At 38.5% G+C, this 12,524-nt stretch overlaps 1 protein-coding gene across 5 annotated transcripts in view; it reads left to right on the forward strand.

Annotated features, from left to right (window-relative positions):
- Nucleotides 1-12,524, forward strand: part of SVEP1 (sushi, von Willebrand factor type A, EGF and pentraxin domain containing 1) — a 459,579-nt gene that overhangs the window by 344,038 nt on the left and 103,017 nt on the right. For all 5 annotated transcript variants that reach the window (XM_040417268.1, XM_040417271.1, XM_040417270.1 and 2 more), the window contains 2 exons: nucleotides 1,551-2,223; nucleotides 5,190-7,978. In XM_040417268.1, coding sequence (XP_040273202.1) covers nucleotides 1,551-2,223; nucleotides 5,190-7,978 — 3,462 coding nt within the window. The remainder of the gene's footprint in view (nucleotides 1-1,550; nucleotides 2,224-5,189; nucleotides 7,979-12,524) is intronic.

Below are 12,524 nucleotides of genomic sequence, written 5' to 3' on the forward strand. Positions count from 1 at the left end.
AAAAGAAGTGCGCTCTCTCACGCAATAGTAGGATCTTGGGCCTCTGCACGGTTCTTTATACCCGACGCTAACATCGACCTGTAAGGTTGAGTTCACACTTGAGTTATTTGGTCAGTTTTGGCCCTGTAACTGCCCAAAGAAGTGAAGTGTACTGTTCCTGCCACCTCATTTCTTTGGGCAGTATGACACGCCTGTCACCTGCATGTCATACTGACTCACAGTATTGTTTCACTACCACAGCAGACTCACTATGCGTGTTACTGCAAGGTACAGTGTTCTACACCACTATACAGGCTCTCTGAATCCAGGAAATAGCTGTCTTTTAACACGATTCTCCAGAAGTTAATTCGGATCAAATCTTTTAGGAAAATTCGACGGACCGACCAAATCAAATAGACTGTTGTATGGAATCCTGGTCTTAACAGAAGTTAAAAGGTGTGTAGATGGCTTCATAAAAGTATTAAGAGATGTCCAGCACCGAGATAAATAAAAATCCTCAGTCTTTATTTCATAAATGTAAAAAATGCAGTTTCTTCACATAGATGATGGTGACGCTACCAACACGTTTCGATCATACCATGATTAAGATTGTATAGATCGAAACGCGTTGGTGGCATCACCTTCATCCATGTGAAGAAACTGCATTTTTTTAAAATTTGGAAATCTCTTACTACTTTTCTGGATCTTAACGGACTGGACCGGGTCCTTGCACGAGACACCATGTGTGGACGTGCTGGCTTACTCTTCTAATCGTTATTTATAAAAGTATGCAACGTCAAGAAGAAATATAAAGATATACAAACTTTATTAAGCACACAAATAGTACTGCTATAAAAAAACAATTAAAAACCACAATACACACTATGGTGGAGTGCCCTAATAAGTACATGCTCCAAAATCACCCCTCCTACCAAAACATAACAAAAAAATGGAATACTACTAGATAAGCACCTAATACTAAGATATGTCTAAAAATCAACATCCTGTGAGCAACCTGCACTATAAACAAAATTACATCAGATATGCAAAAGGAAGAAAATAAATTAAAATGAAGAGAGTGAATATCACAATGCAGAGAGGAAGGGGTTTATATCCAACCCCACATGTATCACCATGGAATATTGCTTCCCTTGCTTTTCTTTTATTGCTATATTTTTGGGAGTATGGCTATACATTCTGTATACCTAGTGGCACCAGACTTTATTTTTATGAAACACTAGTCTTGCTAAATTCCCCATGGAATTAAATAATAAAATTATTGTTAATTTAAACTACCACTAGGGGGAGCTTAGGAACTTGTGTTTTTTGCATTGTAGTTAATACTGAAACAATCTACAGTACACTTACCACTAGTGGTGGTTCCTGGCAGACAGGATTTTAACATTATTTTTCTGGTTGTGTGAATACAAACGTGATTTGGAGCTCTCTGTAAAAAATATTATGCTGCAAAAATGTATTCTAAAATTAATCCACACAGAATGTAGCATCTAAAAATGACAAAATGATAACGTTTTTCATGGATTTTTATTGTACACTTTATCATTTTACAGCTACAGTCTAGTTGGTCAGAAAACTATAACCTGTTCAATGACTGGAAAATGGAGTGAGAATATTCCACAATGTATGGCCATTTCTTGTGATGAACCTCCAAATACTGACCACGCCTCTTCATACAGTGCTCATAGACTTTATGGAGACACTGCATATTATTACTGCTTTGATGGGTACAGTATGGCTGATAATAGTAAAATGCTGTGTAACACGCAAGGAAAGTGGGTACCTCCTGATGGCAAGGAAACACCTTATTGCATTGCTGATTTTTGTGAGAAGCCTCCTGCTGTTGCATATGGTATCTTGGAGTCAATCAACAAAGCCAAATTTGTTTCTGGCACAACAGTTAGCTTCAAATGTACTGAAGGCTTCATACTAAACACCACTTCTAAGATTGAGTGCTTGCGCGGTGGACAATGGAACCCATCACCTACAACAATTCAGTGCATACCGGTCCGTTGTGGAGAACCTCCTGGTATAAAAAATGGCTATGTCAGTGGTAATAACTACAGCTTTGATGCAGTGGTAGCTTACAGTTGCAACAAAGGGTACTACATAAAAGGGGAGAAGAAACGGACATGTCAGGCATCTGGAGAATGGAGTGGTCGGCTTCCAGCTTGTCATCCAGTGTCCTGTGGCCAACCACCTGAACTTGAAAATGGTGTTATAGAGGTGTGTGTGTTCACTTCTTTTCTTTCAAACTAACTTCTTTATATTTAGGTTGATTTATTTCTAGACTTATTTTTATTTATTTACATTAAAGAGGTCCTATACTTCATGTTTGAGCTGGAAGCTTCTCAGAAACTTAGAAAAGCTTTATTTTTTCTGCATGTTCCAGCAATAACAAGTGACAGTTTTACCATCAGTGGCTTCAAAGTTTATTTGTACAAAAATGACTGCCACTAGGGAATAGAAATATAAAAATATCTCTGTATCCATATTTAACACAATTACCAAACTCTGACTACTACTCTGGTTAGGTAATATATGACAGCAATTACATTTTAGGAATTAGTAAATCTGGTACTGATGCCGAGATACAGTGTATTGTATAGCCCATACATTCACAGTTAGGGCTCATTCAGATGACCACATGAATGGGTCCGCATCTGTTCCGCAATTTTGTGGAACAGGTGAAGACCCATTTATTTCAATGGGGCCACAAAAGCTGCGGACAGCACACCTTGTGCTCTCCACATCCGTAGTTCCGTTGCGAAGACCCGCAAAAAAAAAATAGAGCATGTCGTATTCTTGTCTGTAATTGCATGAATAGGCATTTTCTATTATAGTGCCAGCCGTGTGCAGTCTGCAAATTGCAGCAACACACACGGGCCAGTATCTGTGTTTTGCGGACCGCAAAACACTACGGTCATCTGAATGAGTCCTTATGCTGTTTGTCACTGAAAACAGTCAACAAGCTTGCAGTCAGATACAATTACTGTGCAAAGCTTGATGAAGAAAGGAAACATCTTAAAGCAACCACCCATTTCTAGAAAAGAAATTCACATTAGCTGGGGAATGAACAGCACACTTACATGATGATCTCCAGTTCATCTTTTTAGATGCAGATCTGCCAGTTCCCTAACTCCTCTTTTGCCATCCAACATGGCCGCACTCCTTCTCATACTGTCTGATGTATACTGTGCATTGGTAGCCCAAGATGCCTCCTGCTGCCCTTGGATTTGCCATCACTGCTCACTTGAACAGTGCTGTCCAAACCAGGAGAAGGCATGGAGAAGTACGAAGTGGTTTGGGCTACCAATACACAGTGTGTATCAAAAAGTCAGTAGCCATCTTGGATGGCAAGAGAAAAGCCCAAGAATTAGCAGATCTACAACTAAAAAGAAAAAAAGAAGGTCACCATGTAAGTGTTTTGTTCGCTCCCCAGTAAATGTGATTTTTTATTTTCCTTGAACCGTAGGGTTGCTTCCAGCAGGTCTTGTGTTGGGTATTTCAGACAGGCATATTCTGAATGGCTTGTTATTTATGATTGGTCTTTAAATGCTGTTGTTGTTTAGTTATAACCATATGTTTTGCTTGTTTATAATGTTCACTGTGTGCTAAACATGACAATATGACCTCATTCCATGAGGAAAATACAATTTGATTACTATTTTTCAATCTCTTCTGGCAGACATGACCAAAAAACAGCAAATTGGCTATTTTTATTTTATTCTGTTATGGCGTTTACAGAATAAATATTGTAATTTTAATAGTATGGACATTTTTTGACATGGTGTTACCGCTATGTTTATTTTTTATTGCTGTTTATTTGTTTTTCTATGTAAAATTGGGAAAGGGGGTGATTTGAATTTTTCATATATTTGAGTTTTTTTTATCTTTTTCTTTTTAAATAGTAATTTTTAGTCCCTTGTGTTAAGAACCATAATGATTCTGGAGGTTAGTATCACCAGCAGCCAGTAAAGTAGAATAATATCAGCCAACAAATGGAACTGTATAAAAGTAGGGTGGCTCACCTGTACACTGTATGAAAAGGGTGCACTGATCTCAGTGAATCACCCGGTCACTAGATAAAATTTAAGGAAAATGGAAGAGATCGGCACTCCACTTGCAGAATCACTCTGAGAAACAATTTATTTATAAGCTGGAATACATAGTGATACATAATTGATATAAAATATTATATATATGAAATATAAAAGTGAAAGAACTATAAAATAAAAATAAAGATAAAAATAAAAATAGCGAGCAAATCCACAACACCTGTAATAAAATACCTGTAATAAAATAGTGGCGCAATTATTAATCAATAAATGGAGATAGTCAATAAACTGAATTTAATATCAGCAAGTCCATCCAGTTCACTCGATGTTCAGGGTATATTTTGCACGATAACAGTTCAAATCTAGGGTATCTCTTTATTCATATGGCCACAAGCGGCATCCCTCGCATCAAAATGTTGCCGCGGCTTTATACTGATAGGTACTCCCTGTTGAATTTCATTTATGTTGCTTGATGTCCAGTAATTGCGTACACAGATTTTATCCCTTTAAGTTAACGCTGGGTGGACTATAATATATTCTTCTATTAGACGGGTGTTAGTTATATGTTGATTATATCCGATGAAAGCATGGAGATCCCTTGTTACATATTGTGAGTCATTCCCATATATTCCTACATGTGGGTTTCATATAGGTGTCCATTCAAGGGTTAATGATCAATGTTTCAACTGAACAATCTGTGCAAAATATTACAATAACTATATTGATTGTTTTCCCGTAATATGTACACGAGTTGGTTTGGTATCCTTACTCACGGTTTTGTTGTTCAGGGATGGAGGTCTAGTGCCTGCCGTGGCGTCCCACGTGGTCTTAGGCATTTACGATCTTACCTCTGAATCTTCCCTCCCACCTGTGAATAGTAGGCTCGGCTCGTGCACTTGAAAGGGGAAACTTGTACGCTTGATTGTGGCACAGTCAAAGTGCTGCGTAGTGTGTAGAAGAAGAAATGGAAATGGCCTCCAAGTATTCAGTAGAAATGAATAACAAAAATGATAGTGCCACCAATGTTTCAAATAAAATATTAAAGTTAATTATCTATTACAAAATACATGTGATTACTGTTTAAATCATTTCAATTTTTTTAATTTCAATTCAACCTTTTTTTTCTTTCTGCAGAATAAAACAGGCAACGTATTTGAGGATGAGGTAACTTATTCCTGCAAACCTGGATACAAACTAGTTGGTAGCAACAAAAAAGTATGCCAATCCAATAAACAGTGGTACAGTGAGTCTCCACTATCATGTACTCTTCTAAGCTGTGAAAAACCACCACCCCTTAAACATGGTGACATTAAAGGGGCAACTATTGATGTTGGTTCAAAAATTGAATTTGTATGTGATGAGGGATATGAACTTGTTGGAGAAACTAGCTGGACTTGTCAAAAAAATGGAAAATGGGACAAAAAAAAATTACCTAATTGTGTACCATCAAAATGCCAAGAACCACCACTATTAGAACACCAGTTAGTACTTAAAGAGGTTGCTAATGAAACAGGAGTTGTAAAATTTTCCTGTAGAGATGGCTATGTTCTCCAAGGTTCCTCTGTTTTACGATGTCTACCATCACAACACTGGAATGATTCTTTTCCATTATGCAAGCTTGTTCTCTGTCCCAAGCCACCAGATATTGATTTTGGGGACCCCAAATCAGTGCCTTCTCTTCATTATGGGACTAATATACAATATACATGTATGGATGGATTTCTGCTTAGGGGACCACCTGAAATAACTTGTGAAGCAGACGGTAATTGGGGTCCAGATCTTCCCAGCTGTGCTCCAGTTGAGTGTCCTCAACCAGATGAAATTCCTAATGGAATTGTTGACGTTCAGGGACTGACATATCTCAGCACCGTTCTTTATACATGCAAACCTGGATTTGAGTTAATGGGAAATGCAACGTTAATTTGTGGACCAGTAGGACATTGGCTAGGTGGACTGCCAGTATGTAAACCCATCAGATGTCCTGGAGCTAAAGATATTACAAATGGCAAAAGTTCTTCACACAGTCTTCATTTTGGACAAACTGTCACATATTCATGTAATAAAGGGTACAGACTTGAAGGACAGCCTATTATTACTTGCATTGAAACCGGAGAATGGGATGCTAATCCCCCAATCTGTAAAGCGATTGCTTGTGATCCTCCTCACGCTATTAACAATGGCTTTGTAGAAGGAGCTGATTATAGGTATGGCGCCATGATCATTTATAGTTGTATGCCTGGTTATCAGTTAACTGGACCTGCTATAATTACTTGTGAAGATTCAGGTTGGTCCAGTCCTACTCCAATGTGTGTGCATACAGATTGTGGTCTCCCACCACATATTGACTTTGGACAATATAGAAAATATGATGACATCATAATGAATGGGAACCTGAAACTTGAAATGTATAAAGCATCAATTACTACCCAACCTCCAAACACTCTATATAATTACCATAAAGGTGGTAATTATTCAGTGAGGGATATTAGCAATGATGTCTCAGAATTTTTATATGGAACTTTTATTTTGTACACTTGTTACCATGGCTATGAACACCAGGGAGAACCGCTATTATTTTGTCAGGAAGATGGTACTTGGAATGGAAGTGCCCCTGTCTGTTTGCCAATAGAATGCATTATACCTATAGCTCCTGAAAATGGCATGGTACATTATACTGATAAATCACTTGATAGCACTATTTATTATAAATGTAAGGAGGGATATGAACTTATTGGGTCAGAGAACAGTACCTGCTTGTCTACAAAGAAATGGAGTAATGACATTCCACAGTGTGCTATCATATTTTGCAAGCCACCTACCCAGATACCAAATGGATACATAGAAGCCTCAAATTACTCATATATGAGTGTTGTGCATTATAAATGTGACATTGGATATAGAATACATGGCTCTAGCAAAATAACATGTCAAGACGATACACAGTGGGATGGGGAAGAACCTATATGCATCCCTATTTCTTGTGGTCAGCCCCCAGTTCTAATAAATGGACAAATTAGTGGAAATGACTATAGTTATGGAAAGCATATTGAGTATCAGTGCTTTGAAGGCTTCATCCTCAATGGTGCTAAGAACAGAACCTGCCTTGAGGATGGACAATGGAGTGGAACATTCTCAGAATGCATACCGATAACATGCAAAACACCTCAGGCTGTTGTTAATGGGGAGATTGAAGGGACAGAATATACTGTTGGAAGCAATATAATTTATAGGTGTAACCAAGGGCATAAGTTAGAAGGAGTATCAAAGCTTACCTGCCAAAAAGATGGAGCATGGGATGCAGAAGCCCCACTGTGCACTCCCATAGATTGTGGTCCTCCAGAAGATATTTCTCATGGTTTCCTTAACAGTTCAGGCTTTCATTACAATGAATATGTGCAATATATTTGCTTTCCTGGTTATGAAATACATGGAAGTCCGACACGACAATGTTTAGCAAGTGGCTTGTGGAGTGGAAATGCCCCCCATTGTCTTCTTTGTGAATGCTCTAAACCACCTATTCTAAATGCAAAGGTTATTGGAGAGGATTTCAGCTGTGGCCATTCAATCAAAGTCAAATGTAATGATGGCTTCAAACTGTTTGGACATTCTGAACTCAGTTGTGAGTCTGCAGGAAAATGGAGTACAGGCTTTCCATACTGTGGAAAGGTGTCTTGTGGTCCTCCACCTATCATTCCAAATGCATTCATTAACGGTAGTAGTTCAACACTTGAGAATGCAATCAAATACACATGCCTCACAGGCTACATTATGCAAGGGAAGTCTGATCTTGTGTGCACAGAAGATGGAAATTGGAGTAATCCCTACCCTATTTGTCAGTTACTTTCCTGTGGACCACCACCAATTATTCCATACACCATAATAACTGGTGATTCCTACACTTATGGAAGTGTGATTGAATATCGGTAAGTCAACAAATAGTTTAGCTTCTAATTTGATGTGTTTTATTTTCTTTTTCTAAGGATTCTAAGAAGTACATTTTATATAACTTGAAATGCTACTACTATGTGTGAACATTTATATGAAGGGAAGGTTCACAATTGGCCATCTTCTAGCATGTTGCTAAATAGGTTAGCCCAGATTAGAAAAAAAGAACAGTTTTGCTTTTTGGGATTCATGCACATGACCGTAGTTTTGGTCTGTGTCAGACCCGCATTTTTTGCAGATCACATGTAGACCCATCATTTCTATGTTCGCAAAAAATGCAGACAGCATACGGGTGACATTCGTGCCGCCATTCAACAAATTATAGAACATGTCCTATTATTGTGCATTTTGGGGACAAAAATAGCTGGTTCTAGTAGAAAAAGATGGCAAGCACAAGTCTGGTATCCGTATTTTGTGGATGCGCTGTTAACGGACCACAAAATGGATAAATTTTTGATCTTATCCAGAAACAGTGCCACCCTTGCCATTCAGCTGTGTTTTGTACTGAAGGTCAGGCCCAATGAATGGGGATGAGCTGCAATTCAAAACACAGCCCATAGACATGGTTTTCCAATGTTGCACAACATCTTTAAAGGGAACCTGTCAGTGGTTTTTACCCCATGAAAAAGCTATCACTGCTATACAGAGGTTGGGAGACCAAGAGCAAACTAGTCACTGTGTTTGTTTAAGAGGCAGAAAAAGGCCTTTTTAATACTGCAATCAGTGAATCCTTGCTTATATCTTAATGTAATCCTGATAGCACTTTTGACACCCCCCCCCCTCAAAAAAATAAATTAAAAAAACCCTGCCATCAGTGCTAGGGAGTCTTTTCTCAACCTAACATACCTTAGAGAAAGCAATCAGGGGGTCAATTACGATCATAAATACGCCTATATTAGGTGTATTTGTGGAGCAGATTGCAGCGCAAAGGTTATTTGCGCCGCAATCTGCAACTTTTCCCCGCTCACACCAGGTATAATAAAGGGTGCGTGGCCTGGACGGGGAAGGACAGGCCCGTCTCATTCATCATTTTCTATGCCTGTTTTAGGCATAGAAAATGGTCTATATATAAGCTAGCAAATAAGCTGGCCTACAATTAGACTGGCAATGGATACGCCAAAGTTATGGAGAGGCCGACACCTCTACATAACTTCGGCAGATCCACTGCTAGCGCACAGGATTATTAGGACTAAATGTAAAATGTCGGTCTTAATAAATGACCCCCTTAGAACCCATAAAGCACTTCTCCAAATAAAGAAACAAAGAAATACTCTGCTTGGAGGAGTGCCACCTCCTTGAAGGCCTACTACACTGAGCTCCACTGACTACCGTATCTTACATAACTTCAACTGACTTCTTAATGACATGTCAGAAACTGTGAAGCTTTACTTTAAAGATGTCCATTGTTTAGCTTTAAAGGCATGTCTAGTTGAGACCTTGGGTATTTAAAAGTTCTCATGTTCACAGAAACCAGCCAATGTCCATGTTACATTATTCAGGTGTAGATTTGGAAATTTAGATTTTTTTCTGCCAGATAAAATAGCACCCTTCACTGTACATTACCAGAATTAAGCCTGTTACTTGAATTCAGCACCAGACTCAAGCTCATAACATAAATACACCACCAGAACAATCCTCAGATCATAATATAAATACGGTATCAGAGCCAAAGACAGCACATACATTGCATTTAGACCCTTATAGACCCTTTCTTTTTTTCACATTTTGTTATTTTGCAGTCTTGTGCTAAAATAAAAAAAAAGTTCAAATTTTCCCCATCATTCTGCATGCATTAATGACAAAGTGAAAACAGAATGTTCAAAATATTTGCTAATTTATTGAAAAGGAAAAACTACAATATTCCATTGGCATAAGTATTCAGACCCTTTACTCAGTACTTAGTTGAAGCAGCTTTGACAGTGATTACAGCCTCCATTCTTCTTAGGTATGATGCTGCAAGGTTTGTAGACTTGGATTTGGAGATTTTCTGGATCAGGTTTTTATAAAAAATATTCAATTCACAGTCCCCAATGCACAGGCAACATCTGTGCAGCTGCCGCAACGGATCGAGACCCATTCAACTAGAATGGGTCTGTCCGTACCGCAAAAAAAATCAAACATGTTCTATTTTTTTGTGGTGCGGAGGCACGAAGAGAAACCCCACAGAAGCACTCCGTTGTGCTTCCGTGGGGTTCCGTGCCTCCATTCCGCACTGCACCTTCTGGATTGCGAACCCATTCAAGTGTTCCGTGATGCGGTGACCACACTGCCGGTGCCCGCATATTCCGTACCCGCCATATGTGGGTCACAATACGGGCACAGCCGGTAACGCTGTGTGCATGAGGCCTAAGAGTCCTTTAGGTGCTTTTTTTGCTAACTTTCATGTGTCTTTTACTGAGGAGAGGCTTCTTTCTTGCCACTCTGCCATAAAGCCCAGATTGGTGGAATGCTGCAGTTATAGTTGACCCAGATGTTTCTCCCATGTGCACACAGGATCTTTAGAGCTCAATTAGAGTGACCATAAGGTTCTTGGTCACTTCTTTTATCAAGATCCTTCTCCACCGATTACTTAGTTTGGTGGGGCGACCAGCTCTAGGGAGAGTCCTGGGTGTTCCAGACTTCTTCCATTTAAGAATTATGGAAGCCACTATGGTCTCAGGAATTTTCAGTGCAGTATACTGAATACTTATAGCAAAAATGTTATTTTTTAATTTTTAATACATTTGCAAACATTTCTAAAATTCTGTTTTCACTTTTTTGTTATTTTTTTTATTAAGAGGGACTGAGTGCAGACTGAGGAAGGGGAAACCTGCTTTTTAACTTGGTTTTTTTAAGCACAAGGCTGCAAATAACAAAATGTGAAAAAAGACTTTCCAAATGCACTGTAAATAAAGCAACAGAACCAAGCTCATAACATATATACAGTACAAGAGCCAAACGCATTATATAAAGAATCAGCAACAGAAACAAGTCTAATATAAAAAATATAGTACCAGAACACAAATACACCCCCAATACCAAGCTGTTAATGTAAAGACAAGAACCAATCTCAGTACAAAAATTCAGCACCAGAAACAAGCTCTCTTTCTGGGATTCACATCCCCACCTATCCCTTGGTTGAACTTGATGGACTTATGTCTTTTTTCAACCGTATTAATTACGTAACTATGTAACTATATGTAAATACAGCAGCAGAACCAAGCTCATAACATAAATACAGCACTAAAACCTAGCTTGGTACATAGATATAGCATCTGGATCAAGTTCTAGAAACATAATTACAGCCCTATTTTCAAGCTAGTAACAAAAGTAGACTACCATAACCAAGTTCATAACATAATATAGAACCAAAACCAGGCTTACACCATATACAGTACCAGAACCAAGTTCAGTATATAACATAAATAAAATACCAGAACCAAGATCATAACATAAATATAGTAACATACAAATACAGTTCTAGAGCCAAGCTCAATTCAGAACCAAACCCTGTACATTAGCACTGTACCAGAACCAAGCTCAGTACATAAATAAAGCACTAGCTGTAAATTAAGTTGTCTTCTGCAAAACCTTTGCAGCCACCCTAGTTAGGCCTCTTGCACATAAATGTTATTTTTTTGCCTTTCACGTTCCATTTTTACGTTCCGTATACGGAACCATTCATTTTAATGGATCCGCAAAAAAAAAACGGAAGGTACTCCGTATGCCTTCTGTTTCCGTATTTCCGTTTTTCCGTTCCGTTCAAAGATAGAACATGTCCTATTATTGTCCGCATAACAGACAAGGATAGTACTGTTCTATCAGGGGCCAGCTGTTCCGTTACGCAAAAAACGGAATGCACACGGACATCATCCGTATTTTTTGCGGACCGCAAAATACTGAAAAAGCCATACTGTCGTGTGCAAGAGGCCTTATTCAGTGATACCTTTTTCATTGTTGGAGTGAGGCCTCATGTAGCAGTCATAATGCAGCCAAAAACGTCATAGTTAGTATAGTGTTTGAAACTGATTGTTAATGGCTTGGTGTTTTTTTGAGGTATGACAGCTTACTTCTCACAAAACCATAAAGCTATTAACAATCAATTTGATAACCCCATGGATTTAAATTAAAACTACATATCATGGGTTTTTGTTTCATAGCCCTGCTTGTTTCCCCACTGTTGTTATTTCAAAATTATATATGTCCCACAGGATATAAGTGGCAGGTGGAAAAGTCAAAAAGTTTTTGAGGCCTTTCTAAAAGTCTTTTATGACTGTTGCATGAGACTAGGGGACTTTGACTACCGAATGATTAAAGAGAACCTGTCAAATATATTTCACTCATTAAAATACCTCATGCATATCAAAAGCTACTAAACAGCACAATAACATGTTTCAATGAAAATTCTAAAAATAAAAATCAGTGCATTATGCAAATTACCCAAGTAGTAATACTGGCAAGTATGCTACAAGGAATACTCATGCCGCCTAGCCTGCAATCACACCCATTGTGCCTCCTGAAATCCTGCACCTACCCTTTTGCTTC

The sequence above is a fragment of the Bufo bufo genome, chromosome 2 (genome assembly GCF_905171765.1).
Source record: "Bufo bufo chromosome 2, aBufBuf1.1, whole genome shotgun sequence".
Lineage (NCBI taxonomy): Eukaryota > Metazoa > Chordata > Amphibia > Anura > Bufonidae > Bufo > Bufo bufo.